The sequence below is a fragment of the Manis pentadactyla genome, chromosome 12 (genome assembly GCF_030020395.1).
Source record: "Manis pentadactyla isolate mManPen7 chromosome 12, mManPen7.hap1, whole genome shotgun sequence".
Lineage (NCBI taxonomy): Eukaryota > Metazoa > Chordata > Mammalia > Pholidota > Manidae > Manis > Manis pentadactyla.
In genome coordinates, this window is record NC_080030.1 from 33209515 (window position 1) to 33229388 (window position 19874).

The window sequence follows — 19874 nt, forward strand, 5'->3', positions numbered from 1 at the left end:
CACTTCTATAATTCTTTATTTAAAAAGAACAGACTTACCACAGCTACACTCTCATTATATAATGTATCATGATGCCCAGAAAACACAATCTATCAGATCAGGATTGTGTATCAAAGCAAAATCTAATAACCTCCTAGAAGCCTTATTTCCCTTTAGAACCCAGTAGTTTCAGTAAGTTTACTAATACATATTGTTTATGTATTTTACATAGGATTTTTCCATTTTAAACATTTACCATCTTTAGATAGTTCTCATTTCTCAATAGTCACAAATGATTTTCTAAACTAGAACACAGATATGTTAATATGTGCATAATAGGGAGAAAGTGCACCTCAAAATACATGCTACAAAATACCAAGATTCAGAGTTAAACACTTTAAATACTCCATATTGGGGATCAGGGTTAGGTTATTCCTAAGGAATGACAAGCATTAGTCACTTAATATAAAAAGTGACCAAAATCAAGATTTCCCATAATAGAAATTCTACCATTTTGTGTTCAAATTTTGTAATACAAACTATGTAAATACAATACAAAACAGTGAAGACTGTCAGCTTATATGACAAACCTATTAACAGAATGTTACTGATAAACCCAGAGTATTCTACTCCCTTTAAGATAGTAGTCCATCATATAAATGGCAGAAACATGAATTACATAGCATGTGATCATAAATGTAGTAAATGGATTTTAATTATTAGGCATATCATGTGCTGAAATATAAAAAGGCAGCAATATTTTAGATGTTAAATAAAATACAAATAAAATACAAAAAGGTATGTACCAAAGGTTTTATGTATAAAGCATAACCAACTTTGAACCAATAGCTCTTAAATAGAATACTCTAGTGCCATTCATCTGAACTAAGCAGGCCAAGCAAAATATCCTGTGATTCCTGTGTTCTCCTCAATGTCGAAATGGGTGGATAAATTTAAAGCTTGTTCTCTCAAGAGTTGCTTTATAGGCAATTTTCTCCCAGTATCAAGGTCTGCAATTTCCATTTGGCTGCCAGTTTGCGATTAAATTCATCACTTTTATTATAAAAATGTGCTTTACTGCACAGCCTGGTGCACAAGAGCTATAAGGAAAGCATTTTTCACCGCTAACGGCAAAATAATTCTAAGGCAACCACCACATCCACTCAGACATTAGCTTCCTCAACCTGATGAAGTAGCCTATCACTCACAGGAAATACCTGCAACAATTGTGTAGCCCACAGAAATGAAATTCTATAGAAATGCCATGCTTTAAGTTTTCTTTGGTTAAAATGCAACTGACCCATCTCCTAATTTTTATATTTAGTGTTATTGTGACTGAATCAAGTACAAGATAGAAAGTCAGTATGTACAGCATTTCCAAATTTCAGTGAGAAGACAAAATAATTTTTAAGTGTTGGATAATTAAGTGTCCATCTGTTTTTATTCCATTATTTCCAAGTTCATGTTTTGTTTTGTAGCTTAACTTTCACTATCTGGGCAAACAGCCAAGGATCAAAGATAACTAGTAAGATATATATGTTTGTGCATCAGTGTTATGTTTGTATAACACTTATACCTAACTTTACCTTCATAAGTCATAACATAAGCTTCAGAGGAGAAAAAAAGTCAGAAAAGAAGTATTTCCCAAATGTGGCATTAAAGCTGGTCACCATGACATATTCAGGACAACAATATTACTCATTTGTGAGATTTACATTCTTTAAGATTAGCTATAAAATTAATACTTACCTTTACAAACTTAGCCTGTATACCAGATATTCTGAAATCTCTTATTTTCAAGTAAATTGGAGATATTCAGTTTAGAATTTACAGAGTAAAAACAGAGAACTAAATTTTACATTAAGTGAACCTATCAGAGGAAATACCAGATTATATGTGAATACAGAAGAAATCTGCTAGGAAATCTTCCTGCTAGGAAATTATATGGTCCATTCCAACTTAACCCTGTGCATGCCACTGTCACAGCAGTTCAAAGCACTTACTGCAATTTCTTATTTCTTTCTTCATACTACTGTATGGCTCCTCAAGGACTGAACTATGCCATTTATCTTTGTGACCCCAGCACCCAGCAAGGTGCTTAATTTTTTATTTTAATTTTTTCTTTTTTTGTTGTTGAAAACTAAATTGTAGCAGGAATCAACAACAGTTTTGCTAAAACTACACAAGTCACAATCCATTAAATCTACAGTATTAGTCACACCAGCATTTTTTAAAGAGGAATAAACAGAAAAAGACTGGATTACATTATAGATAATAGGGACAAATATTATTTCATAAAGTTCATTTCAGGTGTTTAGATATGTATATAGTATTTCTTTTTATAGGTAGCATTTTAAAAATTTAAGAAACATACCTTATCTGGTTCTTATTTATGCCCTATTTCTGGTTCATATTTACAATATAAGGATATATATGTGTATATAGTGTTAAGAGACATGGGAGTCATATATATTATGTACACATATATATCATATGTATATATGTATGCATATGTGTATATATGTATATATGACAATATTACCTATTGAATTACATACATATATATATATGTAATTCAACAGGCGATATTAACAATCAAAGAAACCCTTGATTCATAAAATCAAAGACTTTCACTTGGAGGATCCTCTTATTCATCACTATTTGCTCCAATACTTTCACTCTTTCCCCCTTCTCAGGCTCCAAGTCATCTGCTTTTAAACATCCATAAATAAACTAAAAATTTAGTATATTCAAATTTGGACAACTTGAGACACATCTGCAGCTACCATGTAACAAAATAATGTCACTATGGTATATCCTAGGAGGTTCAGTTAATGTATTTCAATAAGAAAATCAAAGGTGTTAGTCCTTGAATAAAAATGAAATATGAGAAATAACTCTCATGTCTCTTACCACCATATAAAATAAATATTTTCCTATAACCTAAAAACAAACTTGGGATTTTCTAGCTCAGATATCACTTTCACCTTCCCTAATTACTATCTTCTCTTAGTGGATCCATTTATCCCTCTATTCTCTTCCCCTTTTTGTATTATCTTTTATTCAAGATTTACAGAAGGACAAGAAGTGTTTTTCAAAGATACTTCTCCTAAATTAATAACCCTACAAAATTTATACAAGGCTATGAAACTTCAACCTGTGCAGAACACCAATACAAACATGTCTGAGTATCTGTTCAGCAATGACAGAGAATGTGAACTGAGTACTCAAAACACACCAAGTAGCTTTCTCATTTTCCTTTACCTGTATCTTAGACTTTTATCATGTTATTCCAGGGCAAATGACCTAGATCTATGAGGAAGGGGGAGAAATGAACAGCTTATTCTAACAAATTACTTTAAAATATTTATTGTGTAAAATACGGGAAGTGAAAGTTTTGGACTTAAACCAGGCACATGTTGCAACATCAACATATTTCTCTACGCATATGTATTTTAAAGTATGTTTCAGCTTGATGTTTAAACTGCTGGCCTTCTGATAATTTTATTTAGAGAACTGCATTTTTTAAAATAACAAGTCCAAATTTTGTTTAAATAAATATACTGAATTAAACAAAATTCACTTGAAATCATTTGCTTCAATTGCTATATAAAGCCAAAAAGAACATTTTTTCTTGCTTCCTTTTGGATGGAATTTGAAATAATCCCACAATAAATGAACTATAACTATTTTTTTCAAAGGGTTCTTTGATCTGACTTGAACCTGCATTCTCATTCAAAAATAACATTCTCCAACGATTATTATTTAAGCCCTCCTCCCTCTAGGGTCTACAGGTCTTTATAATCCTCTTCCTAATTATTTCCCACAATGTATCCTCAAGCCACTAATTCCAAGATGAAAAAAAGGCATTCCTTTTTCAGAAAATGCCCAGTTAAAACAAGTTTCTTTACTGCAGATACTGGATATTTACCATGTCAACACATGTTGAATTCACAAAAGTAGTATGCAGCCCATCTTTGACTACAGACCCTTCTATTCTCAGGCCACCTCAGCAGGCCAGGATTGCACAGAACACACTTTGCAAACACTTCACTAAAGCCTCCCTCAATTCAATTAGCAGATCTTCAGTTTCTCTCTCCCATTGTAAGCAAGCAGTCTTTTTCAAGCCATTAGAGCAAAAACAAATGGAAAGGATGATGAAAGGCAGGCATAGGGCAAAAACATACTCCATACATACAGACCAAGATTTGCTAGCAACTCACCTATAGAACAGAGTTTAGACTAACCAGTTCTAGAACCCACTCTCCCTAATCCAGGTTATACCTCATCCTCCACGTACCATGCACCTAAACCCAACAACAATCTTCAACACACACATACAGAAAATAACTAAAATAAATGGCATCATAATAAACGGTTGATTAAGTAAATCCAAATATACTAGTAAAACAGAATAAGCTGCCAAAGTAAGTATGGGCATATTAAAAAAAAAATAAGTTCAAACAAGTTCAGGACGTTATTAGGGGTGGTGGGATGGGGGCAGAGTCAAGAAAATCTGAAAATATGCAGTAAGAGCAATCCATCAAATGAATATATATTAAACAGAAATCAGAGACACATAAAAAGGGAGGAACTAAGAGAAAGAAATAAAAGGAAAAAAATCTTAAATAGGTCTCCCATTTATCAACAGGATAGGATCTAAACTCCAGGCATTTAAAGCTTTCTACAGTAGAGAATTATTCACTTACTTTCTCTTATTTCAAATGTTCTCACATTCAAGAACAGTGTCCCCTGTGTCTAAAACACTATTTCCTTACCTTTTCTCCACTAAATCCTACCTATTCCAGAGCCAGGTAAAATGTTCTCTCTTCTCCTGAGACATTCCATAACCTCCCCAGCCTAAAGTGACCTCCTTAGCACCAGTCTTTTGAACTCTCTTATTCACACTAACTTACATTACTTTCCTTTTCATACTATCTACCCTCTAATCAGACAACTCGAAGGTAAGGAATGAATCAAGATCTGTTGTATTCCACATAATATGGTATACATAGTATGCACTCAAATATTTGGAAATAGAATAAAAATTTTCAAAAACTATATTAAGTTATTAAAAACTAGTAAGTGAAATATGCAACTCTGACTTAAACCAAAAATTACAAGTCACAGTAATGCTATTTCCAATTACCACATTGCAAAAATGAAGAAGCTTGGTATTCTATAGGACCCCATTACAATATTGAGTAGCTTAAAGCTTTTTAATCAGAGTAATAAGTTTCTGAAACCATCTGATGTTATCATCACACAAGCTTACTGAAAAAAAAGTGGTAGGTCCAATAAAGGACAGTTAAGTAAATTACAAGACACCTCTGTAAGATGAACTGTGTTACCACAAAAATTATATTGTCAAAGACTATGAAATGACAGGAGAAAATGCTCATGATGTAATTTATTTAAACGAAACAAAACAAAAAAAAAGACATAAGAATACTACTACTACAGGATCAGAATTTTGTTATATCAATAAATAGAGGGGGGAGAAATGACTAGAAGGAAATTCACCAAAATGTTATGAGTGATTGTCACTGAACTATGGATGTTTTTCAATTTTTAATTTATATCTTTTAGTTTTATTCCAGTAGATAAAATACTTGTTGTGATAAGAATAAATGTATCTAGTTCTTTGTAACACATTTTTTAAAATGATTACTGGAAGGAAGAAATTTAAGCTTCTCAAACTCTTAAACAACTATAAGAAATCTTTAAAAATATATAAACAAATTGGCCACTTCAAACTTTCCCTGAAAAATAATTCATATTAAAGATTCAAAGACAATTATGGCCCTCACCACCACCTTTCCCAGGATTCAGAGACTACAAACAGAACTATTGCCAAATGTGAACTGCAAGTGTTTGCATCTTTAATTCTCTACATTTTAGAAGTAAGAAAAAAGAGAAAAAGACTCGGGTAAAAAAAATAATGTATCAGTTCTACAAAGGTAGAACAGCTCATATCAACTTCCCTAGTCCTCTACATTATAAACGACAATGACATGCTTATTCCTTCATCTGAATTCAATTTCAAGTGATTAAAGGAAAAAGGTATTTTACACTTGTCTTGGCAATATCATAACCTAAATATAACAACCAGAATAATATAACTTAAATGCATTAATTATTAACAAACATACTTCCAAATCATATCTAAGAAGGAATGTAAATAAGCAGTATTTCTTTAACTCCAAGGCATATTTTAAAGCAATATATATGACATTTGCCTGACTTGAAAAAGTGATAAGGAATGCTATAAACTATACAAATAAAGTGAGATAAGATTACCTTTTTACTGCTGATAATTTTTTATTACTACAATAAAACTATAATCCCAAAAGGACTTTCTCTTCATAGAATAGTAAACTAAGGCAGACATTTTTTTCTCACCTACATTAATAAAGAGAAATCAATCGCCTGCTTAAAGACTTCAGAATTGCAGATACAAACAGAATACCTTTAAACAGTTTTGACTTAGTCTCTCACTGCCCCACTGCCCTTCCCCGACCGCCCCCCACCCTATCCATCACCTCTTCCCCCAACCCCCTGCCCAAACAAAAACCTTCGATTAAACTTACTGTAAAGGCAGAAACTATTTCAGAAAATTGCTGTTACCAATCCAATGTCCTAAACCAGTCACATTTTATATAGTCAACATACTAATGTTACCATCTCTTAAAAAAACAAATTCTTTAAAAAAAAATCACAAATGATTTACATGCCATCCCAAATATTAAATTCAGTAACTGCTTTCCGTCATATTCCTGAACTCTTCTCTTACCATTTAAAGGAGAGAAATTTCCTCTTCTGGCAAAAGGGTTATTTCTCAACACATTTTAGTCACTAAACACTGTCTTTTGTGTAATAGTATCTCCACCTGCTGGAACATAACTTACTCACTATTAAAAGTTCTTAAAGACAAAAACTTTCCTTGCAACTACTAAGAAATAAAACAAATACATTAGTGGTGACTTGATGCATCTAGCACACCAACACTTTACACTTTGAACACCATCCAATAATTAGTAAGAAAAAGTATTTTCTTGCTTTTCCATTAGTAACTTATTTCAGGAAAGCAATATATTCCCTGCTGGTGAAAGCTTTATCGTTTAAACAATACCTAAAACTTCACAGTGGAAGGATCAGTCTATAGCCACCCTCACCCCGATACTAATCTTACATTCACTAATGGTGGAACCAGACACTGTACCCCTTGTGTGATATAACATCAAGAACATAGCATCTCCTATGATGTTATACTTGAACCTATTCAATCTTTTAAACCTAACTTCCAAAATACTAGATACACAGGACATAAAGGAACAAGCCCAATGACAAGGAAGTTTCATCAGTGTCCTAAAAAGAGATGGTTATAAATTTTAAAAACTTAAGATTCAGAACCAGATTCAGTGAGTGGTCCTGAGTCAAATTTTGGTTTGGATAAGCCAGTTGTAAAGAATATTTTGGGGACAACTACAGAAATCTGAGTATGAACTGGTAATTACCTACAATAAGTGTAGGATTAATCCATTTTGTTCAATGTAATGTAACTACGCAGGAAGATGTCATTCTTAAAGAGATATAATGCTGGAATGCAAAGATATCTCTAATTTACTTAAAATAATCAACATAAAAATAAATACAATAAAAGAAAGTAAAATGAGTAAGAGCAACAGAGTTCCCAGAAAGTCTTCATTGTACTTGGTAGCACATAAAGATTTAATACTAGATAAAATCAGCATGGGACAAAATTTCTTCCAATTCAAACTAATTCAAGAATTCCTAAGATTCCCCCAATTCAAGAGTTTCTTCAATTCTCTTTGATTCACACACAAATGAAAGCTCAATTCTAAGTCACAAAAACTGACTTACAGCTAATCACATAAGCTCCCCGTGTTCTCAATACTTCAGGATGAATACAATAACTTGTGGTTAGGGAGCAGTAATTTGTATGTTTATTTTTAATTAAAACAGTCTTCAAAAAACTCTAAAGAGTTTAGATAAAAAATACAGGAAGTTCAAAATATTTTATTCAATATTTTGAGAAAAACTTAACTTTAAGAAAAAAAATCCCTATTTATATCAACTCCAGTGTCCAATTTCTACTTCCTTAAAACTCACCTATTCTATACACTCCAAGTTAATCACCAAAGAGTTCATTCTGACACCCCCAAATAATCTAAGTCTTTGCCTTACAAAACTCAGAATAAAATGTAAACTATTCACCCTCCCATTGAAGGCCCATCACAATATGTCCCTAACCTAGTCTTCTGGCTCCACACTTCTTAGTTCTCACTACTTCTCTATGTGCATTTGCCATTCCAATTAACTTAGTCTAAACACACTTTCTGAAATTCTTTCAATCTTCCATCACCATTGTTTTGTCACTACTGCATTTGCCCTTCTGCTAGGACACCCTCCACCCTACCATTCACCTCATTAAATCCTACCAACTATTAATACCAACTCAGGTTCCACTTTCCCAAAATCCTTACTGGACACTTCAACTCGAAGTGACTACTTCTCTACTGTCAGAATGCTAGTGACTGATTCTGCTGCCAGAAAAACTAGCTGATACCCACATAGATATTCACCTTCCTCCCTTATTTATTCTCTCATCATCTACAAGCTGCTTAGCTTATCTGACTGTCCATCCTATCAAAAACAACCTAAAATGCTGATAGAAATTAAATGATGCTACTTAAAAGTCTGAGAAATTCTTTTTCATATAAGACTGTCCACCCCTTTGAGTATTCTGATTTGAGGTTGGCAGGTAAGTTGATAATTCCATTTACAGATGAAGAATCTGAGGTTCAGAAAGGTTAGATATCTTATCCAAGTTCAACCAAACCATTTCATCTGCAAAGTCATGATTAGAACCAGATCTACTGGTCACAAAGCACTCTTACCACTTTGCATGGTCTCATTAGTATGAGACAGAAACACAAATTCATTTTCATCTTCACACTGGCTCATGCATGTACACATACATACAAACACATACAGTGTCCACACTTAAATACCTGTCGTAACAATGGGAGCATCACTGCCGCAATGGTATTAGCAGTGACAACAGTAGATTAGGTAGTTAATGTCAGAGTAATGTATACTTTGCTTTGGTCTGAAATTTTTATTTCATCTTAAAAAATGCATTTACCCACCATGTAATAACAATTCTATCAGAGTAATACAATTACTGTAAAACAGCAAGCAAGCAACTGTGGCTCACACTCCTTTTCAATATACTTGAAAGCAGCTGATGATACAGATGTGGTCATCAGGAATGGGATGTGCTGACTCCCTAAAACATCTCCCATTTTCACTCAATCTATCATCATCCACCTCCTGGCTGCCACTCTTCAGAGTTGCCTACCTATGCTATTAACCACCCTATGCCAACCTAAAACTGATGCAAGGGTACATTTCTGACTTGAATCACCTAGCAATATTAAACTTCTGTATTAAACCTTCCAAAAATCTTAAGTTTCCTCTTGAGTAGTTACTAAAAATAGTAATCATAGTAATATTAACAGCAACAACAACATTAAATACACATTAGAGTTATTTGTGGTATATTATTTAAATAGCACAGGCTCTGTCCTTGAGTTACTAAGCACTTTAAGTAAATAAACTGAAATTCTCTAAAAAAACACCTGAATTTCCCCCCTCTCAGCCTATTACGGTTTACCATTAAAAAAAAAAAAATTTTTAGCTCCAAGAATTTGACCAGCATTTGCTCATGTCCAACATATCATACAATCAGCAAAACCCCCATTTGTTTTTCCTTCTTCAAGTACACATTCTGAGGCAACAGCAACAGTTTCTCAGCATATGGAACTATTCTGTTTTTCTTCTCCAGCTCCACTTACAGGGTGGCACACTCACAAAGAGATAAGAAAGCAGAACTGAGGGTCTCGCTCTAGCTTGATGCTACCTTGCCTTGTAATTTGGACAAGTCACAGCCTCTCCAGACCTCATATCTGCATCTATAAAATGACAGTATCATCATCCCTCAACTTTGCAGTCCCTTTCAGCTCTGAAATTCCATGACCTCCTGGTATGACTTTAATATTCCTTACACCCAACCACAACTAAGAAGAAACATTTTGCATTTCTAGTATTTTCCTATATACATCTCTCCTCAAATACTCTTTGTATGATTTGAAACCCCATAAAATGTTATGACATTACAGTTAATAAAAAAAGGTTTTCAAATAAAAATTATATGTAAGTTTGCTCTTTCATCAGCACTTTCCTTGTTCTCTTAAATGGAATATAGATACTTTCTGTTGTTTAATCTGTCCTATTTTAACTATTAAGTTAACTCAAAAGAGCCAAGGGTTCCCCCAGTAATTTGCAACTAACCAAGCAGGTGATCACGCCCAACCTTTACAACAAATTGTCCTGCACTGAAGCCAAAAGCAAGATGTTTACTCAAGACTTGCTCCCTTTCTGCTATTTACATAAAACCATTTCAACCCTGGGGCCAAACAACTGTCACTCTTCCAGAACCTTCCTTACTCTAGAACTTCACCATCCCCAGCACTCACTCACCCAAGAATTTCAAGACCATCTTACATCTACACATACCCACAGAGAAAAACTATCAGTCTCAGCTCTTGAAAGTTTTGGCATTTATGGAATTATATAGGTAGCCTTTTCCCTAGTCAGTAACCTATAAAACTGAACAATTAACTGATAATGTAGAAATTGTACTCTGTGCAAAGCACAATAGACACGATTCCTTGTCCTTAAGTGCTGTCTTCCTTTTTTGTTTCTTCAGTACTCCTGCAAAGCAGCCACAGAGACAAATGCTGCTTTATCATAAATAATGTGATAGAAATGTTACAGTACATTGATTCACCAGCCCCAAATTTTAGTTTAATAAATATATATGTTAGAATCAACATATGAAGCAACACTATGATAGTAAACAAAATTCTGTTTTTTTGTTAGACTTGATAGGATTGTTGGTATTTTCAAACTAGTTCCTGCTTCAGAAACCTGAGGAAATGGTTAGCACATTAATGTAGTCATTTGCTGTTAACTATAAGAATTATAGATAAATCACTTACCTTCTACAAGCCATATACTTGTTAAAAACTCATGACAAATTTATTTTCAAACGTTAAGGCTAAAGCAGAGTAGACTCCTTTAAAGAAAGTTAAAGTTCACTTAACTGAAAATTTCAATTTATCAGCCTCTTAAGTAATGGCACTGTTTCAAATCAGTATAAAGAAACACCTGTATTTTAAAAATTGCCATTTGTGTTAAATTACTGTAACTGCCACATGTTTATACTCAGCTTTCTTCTAAACTAAAATCATTCAAATAGTCCTTATTTAGCCTGAACACATCAAAGCAGCACTTAGAGACAAGGAATATTTCCTACATATTGTGCTTTGCAAGATACAAAGTATAAGATCTACATATCATTTAATGTTGAGTTTTACAGGTAATTGACTAGGAAAAATGTTTATCTGCATAATTCCATAGATGTCAAAACTTTCAAGAGCTGAAATGAACACTGATAGCTTTTCTCTACTTATGGATTAATATATTTTGCATAAGGAGTGACAAGAAAACTACTGCATAAGTAAGGCAATTTTGTCTTTCTAATTCTCATTCACACCCATAGTAGTTAAGTAAAATTAAGATTAAGCTCCTTGGGGGACAGAAAATAAATATTACAAGACTTTTTTTTTTTTTAATTAGAAAAAGGTACCCTTTTTCCTAACTGTCCAAAACTATCACCAATCACTGTATAATTTGATTATTCCCATATTTTAGAGAACTACAAATCAAAAAAAAGAAAGAAAAATGTCAACCTATTTATTAATTCAACAAATCTCTGAGACTGTGCATATGGCAGGCTATGAGATAGATAGGTACCTTCAAGGAACCAATTCTAAAAGGGCAAACACAAAAAAGAGCTATACAGCGTTAAGGATGATAAGAACTATATAGAGTAGTACCCAAGATGGACTGGGACAATGTTTACAATCATATTTCGTAACAGAGTCACACTAACAAAACAAACTGTACTCACTATAAAAAGTTTAATGCTATGTTTGCTTTATGTTAAATGAAAATAGAACTGTAAAAACTTAAGTGGACATCAAACAATCTATCAATTTTGGTCCCCAAAACGGAAATGCCAATTTATAAAAGGGATATAAAGCATTCCCTGAAAGTTCTCATTAATGGAAAAATACATCATTGCACTTAAAACTCACACTGAATTGTCTTATGTCAAACAAATGAGGGGGCAGAGAAAATCAAGTCCTGCCAATCATGTAAATAAAAAGTTGGTAGACAATTTTGACTTCCTGACATGGACTCCCGCACTCTTCAATCACTTGGCCCTAAAATAGATCCTTGGACATTTTCACAACAGCTGACATAGAGTAACAAAAGTCACTCAGCGGGCTTTCTCTTTTAAGTTATCAACAAATAACACCCAACAATAGCATAGCATTTTCCATCTCCAACAAAGAAAGGAGAGTCATACTTAGCACTGCACTATCACAAGTGAAACACTGTATTAGCTACACTGAATTTCTCAAGTAAAATAAAATGTACTTCCAGTCAGATTATAAACTGTCTCTAGGATCACACTGCTCTTATTCTCTTAATGCCATAATAAAATGTCAAACCAGGCAAAACAAAACAAAACCCTTTCATATCTAAAGTATATCGACCTCAAAAAGGAGCATCTGATTCAAGCCTTGGGAAAGGCAAGGTCAAAACAGGGAAGGGTGGGAGGAGAAAGATTAAACTTCACGTCTTGTTGCCAGAATCTCCCTCCCTTAAAAAGTAAACCAAACACCATTTGTTCTTATGGAAAATTGATGCACTTAAAATATCAGCTTCAGGACAGTGACTACCTGAAGAGATAATAGAAAGGTAATGCGTACAAAGCATTAAAAAGTCAAATTAACATTTTCACTTGATATTCTCATAGCCATTCAAAAAAAGATGCTCATACCAAACACATTACCAATTGGGATTAGCAGAGAAATCTATTTCTATCAATTTTACTATATTCTCAGGAGTACAGCTTTTACTACAAAACATGTGAATTAGGTAAAGTTAAGAAAAAAGAGTCACCTTCTGCCTCATAGTATATATGTGCATCTTGAATACATATTCTGCCTAGAGGTAAATTAAGCTTCAAAAGTGCAGAATGAATGCGGAATGAATAACCTAGGATACAAATCACCTCTATTAGTACCTTGTGTTGCTGGTGACACCTCCTGGGTGAGGGGAAAACAGGTAATTGAAAGGATAAGTGAATACAAACACTGGCATCCTTCTTATTACTATCAATTCAAAAGGCTTGCAAACAGGCAAATTCTTTGATCCTAGAAAACTGATTAATATTTCAATTTAAGTACCATCTCTTTGTCACATAAATTAATTACTAACAAAAACGCTTCTTCAGGAAAAAACCCTAAACCGTAATAAACTTATATAGCAAGACTCCTCTCTATACCAACAAACAGCCATGTATTTTTTAAACCAAAACTTCTGTAGTCAAGATTAAAAAGAAAGTGGTATAGGGAGTATGAAACATTCAATAACGAATGCATAATAAATGGAAATAAACCACAACATAGAAAAATGTTAACTAGTTAAGCAAGTTTTCATTTTAAATGTTTTTCCCCACATTTTTAAGAGAGAGGGAGCAGGAAGAGAAAACTTGAGGTCGAAAGAAGAAATTTATTATCCCCCCCACCAAAAAAAAGCAAGAGAAAATGAAAAATTGGTTTTCAAATCAGTAATGCAGAATCTAATCTAACATGCTTGCTCACTTTGAGCCACACATTAATCTTTCAAATATTCACAATAAAAAGATTTAGGCTAGCCTTCCTTGTAAATCATACTACGTTAATTTTTCTATACTTTGTTAAATTTAGTATTTTTAACTTCCTCTCTAACTAAAAAAATGGAAACTCAAAACCTGATTTGTAAAATTCCTGAATTCTCCATTTTCCCCTAACTGGGATTTTTAAGTCAAACTGATTTTATTTTTTGCCTTCTCAATTCTAAACGCAATACTTTATAAAAACATAATATGCATTCAAGTACTTTGTTACTTAAGTTTCATTTTCATGACAAAGGTCTGATTTTTTTTTTTAACTTCTTATGGTAACTACTCTTTCCCAAGAATAGTCCCAGGTTTCAGTTGAAAACTACTCTCAAGACAGTGCAATTTAAGACCTCAGTTTTATCTGTAATCATCTCTTATCTTCAATGAAAGATTCTCAAGGCACTGAAATAACTGATGTCCATAATGTGACTGGTCCAACCTAAAATGCATTCACAACTTTAAAAAGCAACCACGGTGAAGATACTTAGGAGGAAAGTATGACAACCCCCTGCTCCACCAAAAAAAAAAAAAAAGATTGCCCGTTGTCAAAATACAGGCTAAAGGCTAACTTGGCACGGAATTAAAGCTCAGACTAGAGCATTCAAGTTTTAACCAGTTAAAAAAATTCTAACACACATAAATCCCAAATTTGTAACTAGCCAAATAAAAATTGTCAAAAGAAAAGATTGCATTTGAAAAGTCTTTTGAAATGTAATTGCTAAATATTAACTCAAAATTTCTAATTATAAAAATACCCATCTACTGTAACTAAGTACTGTGTCTTAACTTTAGATTAAACTAATCACTAAAGTAAACCTCAGTTTCTAAATTTAAATTTTTCAGCAATCCTATAGACAAAGGAAAATGTAATTCCTAACCACAAACAGAAGTCATGATTAATTTTTTTCAGACAATGATAAGCCACAAAGGGATAAAGGCAACTTGCCATATTTTGGAATTAAATCATCAGGCACTAAATAACATGATGCACTTCAGAAACTAATATTTTTCTTAAATCAAAGTAAGTATATAATAAAGCTAACAATTACAGGAAGCAGCTTTATTCCACACTAAGGAATAGTCCCTTTTCCTGCATGTTTGTACTGGTCTAGTAAAGAAAAAAATCAATCAAATGCTGTCCATTTTAAACATCCTAGCTACTATACAGAAGCAATCTTTACCCCTGGGAGTTGAAGAGGCTGAAAAGTCAAGACAGACTTAAGAGATGAAGTAAATCATATTATAAGGGGGAAAAAAAACAATTATTTAGAATGTATTATCAGCTAGTGGCCTTCAACATTTAAAACGCAAATGTTTACTATTTCCAGCCAGAGAAATGAACAAACCAACCTTTGTTAGAGATAATGACATAATTGGAATTTCAGATTTTGAAGATTAAAAATTATTGAAGCCAAAGGTTAGAAACCTTTTAACAGAGAACCAACCCTCAAATTATCATTTAGAGATTTTTAGAACATAAAACCCTAAGTGAGAAGCCTTTTAACTACTTGGAGAAAATCAAATTATTTACTTTTTTAAATAACACACAGATGAAAATATTTCCAAACTGTTTTTTATTATGTTCTATACCGTTTGATTCAACTAAACATTTTAATTCAAAGAACACACGTAACTTTAATTAACTCTAAACATTATCAAGCCCTATTTTCATTTTAATGCCTACAAAGGATTCCCTCTAAAGAACTGTACTTAAGAAAAATAACATTAACAGATATTTTTACTAATACTACTAAAACTTTAACCTCACCAAAATATGCCAATGAGAAAATAGCTTATTTTTAAGATGTGATAAAATTGTTCCACTAAACTTGAAGAAAGTGTTTTCAATGTTTGAAAATATATATAAGGACACAAAGTGACAAGTGAAATGATCTGCTATAATTTAAGTCTCAACTAAATTTAATATAGGTCAGGTTATTGAGTATGTTACACATCTTGCTCCAAACATTTCTCGTTAAATAAAAAATTACTGGCGCCCCTTAGTGCTCACAAGTGGAAATACTCCATTTAAGAGTTAGAGCATTTTTTTTTTTTTTTGACATTCCAGAAAGTTTTCTGCCTCCACAATCTTTCAAATGCCAACACAAATAGGAAAAGCAGAAGCCCTTAAAGGGACAGCTCAAGTTTTCTCTGGAGCAATTTGAAATCAACAGATTTGCTGTTTCAACAGTGGGAAAACGCACTTCAATATGGGTTACTGCTGTATGTTAAACACGTATGTAAGCTAAAACGAGGACGTTGTAATACTGTTTTGTACTTTTAAAGTTGTCTCTGACTTTCATGACAACAAAAGGTCCTAGGAATCTTCTTTAACCATCTTTCATCACGGAAACGTTTCTGGCCTTTTGTTCTTTAGTGACTTCAGATTGCTTTTCTAGTTCTAGTGTAAAAATCTCGAAATTCTTGTGAAAACTCTAAAATCCACGTCCATCTCTATAAAACAGTTCTCAGTCTTAGCAGCCCTCTGGTAATATCTTTGAACAGAAAAAAAGAAACTTCTTGCTGCTCGGTTTTCGAGACAGAATGTCGTGCTGGTCGTTTTCCTCCCTCCGGGTGTCCACAGAAACGCACGGCCATTAGAAATCCAGACTCCAGGTCACCGCCGCGAGAACTTGTTGAAGAAATTTCAGAGTTGGCCAAAATTAATCTTGTCATTCTTCACGCCCCATAGCTCACCAACAAATCTTCCTTGCAAACTTTTACGCGTTATTTTCAACCTTTCCAAAGTCCTGATTTCACGTCCTACAAACTGGGTCGGCGGCGCCCTCGGGAGAGAGCCCTCCGTCCGCCGAAGGTCCCTCCGGCTCGGGCCGCGGTCAGGTCCGTCCTCGCGGGATTTGGCCCCGCCGCCCCGACCCCCCCGGGCGAAGTCAAACTCCCGAACGGCTCTCGCTTCCCCAAACAAAAGGGGAAAAAGTACTTTTCGCTGACATTTTGTCCTCGCCTTCGGCTTAAACCCGCATGACTTTCGGTCTCCGATGGAGTTCCTTTAAATTAACAAGCCCCGCGCCACCACCCTGCAGTATTCCCGGGCCACACCAACTCCAGGGAAGCCGCGGGCCCAGGGTTCTCCGCTCCGGGACCCGCCGCGACGCCAGGAGCCCCTCCGGGACCGTCGCGGGGCCGGTGTCCTTCAGGCGCCGGGGGCGCGGGGCGGGGGGGGGCCGAGGCCGGCCTCCTCTCCGGGAGGCCCGCGGACTAACCGAGAAGCCGGGCGCGCGAGGACCGCCCGCCACCGCCGCGCCCCACGAGCCCGGCCCCGGCGCCGACTCCAAGCGCCCCGCCCGGGCCTCTCCGAGCCCAGGCGCACGGTCCCCGCCGGCCGCGACCTTCCCGCCGCCCACCCCCAACCCCACGCGCGGGCGGGCGTCGGGTCCCGGGGAGAGGGGCCGCGGGGGACCGGCGCGGCGACTCACCTTCGTCCAGCAGCCGCTCGAGGTGGTTGAAGATCCCGCAGAAGTTGGGCAGGCTGCTCATGAGCTTCTTGTCGTTCATCAGCTGCATCAGGTAATCCGGGGTGGGCTTCGGCTTCTCCTTCGTTTCCATTTCCCCGACCATATTCCAGGCTCCGCCGCTCACTCCGCCCGCCGCCGCCGCCGCCGCCGCCGCCGGAGAGCAGGGAGGGGCGGGGAGCCCCGGCCGCCGGCCGCTCGGGACTCGGCGGCCCGCTCCGCTCCGCTCCCGCGCCGGGCGGCCGGACCGCGCGCTCGCCTCGCTCTCCCCGCCCCCGCAGGCACTTTCCGCCCGCGGCCCGACGCGCGCCCGGCCCGCCGCTGCCGCCGCCGCTCCTCGGCCGCTGGCTCGGCGCGTCCCTCACGAGGCCGGCGGGCGGGAGGCGGGTCTCCGCGGGCCCAGTGCGGGCGCGGGCCGCTCGGCGCCGGACGAGAAGGGGCCGGGCCGCCGCCGCCGCTGGCTCGGCCGGTCGCGCCCGCTCAGCCGCCGCCGCCGCCTCTGCCGCGGGCTCGGGGTCTCTCTGGGCTGGTCCGCGCTGCGGCCGCCTCTGCCGCTGCCGCCGCGCGCTGACTCCGCTCCTCCTCTTCCTCCTCCTCCGCGCCGCCTCCTCCTCCTCCTCCTCCTCACTCACTTGGCGGCGGAGTTCGCCTCAGTTCAGGCGGCGCTGCCGGCGGCGGCGGCGGCGGCGGCGGCGCGGGGGGAGGGGCGGCGGCGCGGGGCGGGGCGGGGCGGGAGTTAGCGGGGCCTCCTACCGCCGGGCGCCGCAGCCGCGCCTTCTCCTTCCGGCGGGGCGGGTGGCCTGAGGGGCTGGGACGGGCGACGTGACGGAGGCTGCGCTCGGCGAGCCCGGCCTGGACACCGGGCCGGGGTCGCCACCCCGGGCGAGCGAGAGGGGAGGGAGGTCCCGGTACGGTGCCGGCGGGCGGGGGCGGGCACCGGGGACGGGGCGGCGAGGGCGCCGGTGCTTTCGACTGGGGCGGGAGCGGCAGCTCCGCCGCCGGGCCGGCTGGTGTTAGGTGAGGAGGTTTGCCAGCGGGACGCGCCACGGCTCTCCGGGGCTGCGTGTGCCGCCGCACGGCACCATCCTCTTCCCCGGCTACTATAGGTTATTAAAAGCCTCTCGTCCGTCCCCGCCCCCAGCCCCCAAAAAAATTTTATTTAACGTCCTGTTGCTTCACGGGGGTACTTTTGGGGTGGGCATCACGTGGCGCGACACGTAGCCGTAAGGTCCGAGAGCGCGTGCGCGCGTCGAGGGCGGTAGCCACGCCCCTCCCGGAGGTCGCTCCGCCCCTGCCCGGGCCCTGCGAGCGGAGGGGGGTGGGAGGGGTGTGGCCTTCCGTGCGCTTGCGTGAGGCAGCCCGAGTTCTGGGTGGGGACGCGGCGGCGGAGAGGGGGTGGCTCCTCCCGCGCAGTGGAGGCAGAAGCGGGAGGAACGGAGTCTTCGTTCCTTCCGCCTCCCGCTCATTCGTTGCAAACCGTGTTCGCCCTGTCTCCGACCGCCTCTGTGTATTTGGTGGGGCCGCCCGTCGACCACCGCTGTGCTCGCGGTCTCCAGCTCTAGAGCCGCGCGACGGGCAGGAACCTGAAGAGCGGAGGGTCCCGCGTGGGCGCCGCTTGCCCCGACGGCGTGGCCGCCAAACGCACCTGGGTGCCTTGTGCAGCGTTCCGTTATTCGCAGCCGGCTGCGTGGGGACGCGGCCGGGAGTGCGGGGCTGCGCCCCGTGAGGGCATCAGCATCCAGCCATGAACTGCAGCCACAATAAAGAAATGAAGGGAAGAGCACGGACCTAGCTTAAGAAGCAAGTCAACATGCATGTTTGCAAACTTGCAAAATAATTAGAAAGAGGTTTTCATGCAGTATGATGGATTTCAAATATTTAGGTTTGGAATAGAATTTTCTGAACAACAATAGTTCTTTTTGGTGTATAGAATGTCACCACATCTGCATTGTATTGCAAGCCCTTTATTACATGTTCAATTAATAATGTAGACAAAATGATTTAGTATCAAACTGACAAGAGTTGTACGTGGCTGAGTTACCTGTTGTGTCTACTGTGTTTTAACTGAAGAAGTGAAGGTGAGGATTTGCTTCAAATTCTAAGGAACCCTTTTTTAAATTTGAGTTGTGTTGGAATTACTAAATGAGTTTCAAACAAATGTTCTTTGGCAAGTCGCTTCTGGGCTGTTCACTTTAAAACAGAGTGAGTTTATTTTTTAAATTAAGCTAGTTTGACAGAGAAAATGAAATTGGTAGACAAAAACATTTAACTCGAATATCAGTTCTGCAACATCCATCATTGAACCACAGAATGTTCACCTACTTAAATATCTGTTTAAGGGATAAATTATATATATTCAAGAAATAGTAATTTGATCAAAAACTTCTAGTGTCTTTAGAAACTAATCTAGGGTACATTTCTTCAGTACCTAGCCAAAATGATAGGTAGTTTTAAAGAGTTGTGCTAAATTACTCATTTGATTTGCTGTGTGAAAGATTCAATCTGCCTTCTTAATTGATTCCCTTATTAAACTCCTA

At 38.3% G+C, this 19874-nt stretch overlaps 1 protein-coding gene across 8 annotated transcripts in view; it reads right to left on the reverse strand.

Annotated features, from left to right (window-relative positions):
- QKI (QKI, KH domain containing RNA binding) overlaps positions 1-17690 on the reverse strand; it is a 171195-nt gene extending 153505 nt beyond the window's left edge. For 5 of the 8 annotated variants that reach the window (XR_005025052.2, XM_036886714.2, XM_036886712.2 and 2 more), the window contains exon 1: positions 17302-17589. Coding sequence is in view for 7 of the 8 variants with exons in the window: in XM_036886714.2 (XP_036742609.1) it covers positions 17302-17443 (142 nt within the window). In the remaining variant the exon portion in view is untranslated. Of the gene's footprint in view, positions 1-17301 lie in introns of all 8 variants that reach the window. The other 3 variants (XM_036886715.2, XM_036886717.2, XM_036886716.2) reach the window with 1 other exon arrangement.
- Positions 17691-19874: the final 2184 nt, after the last annotated feature.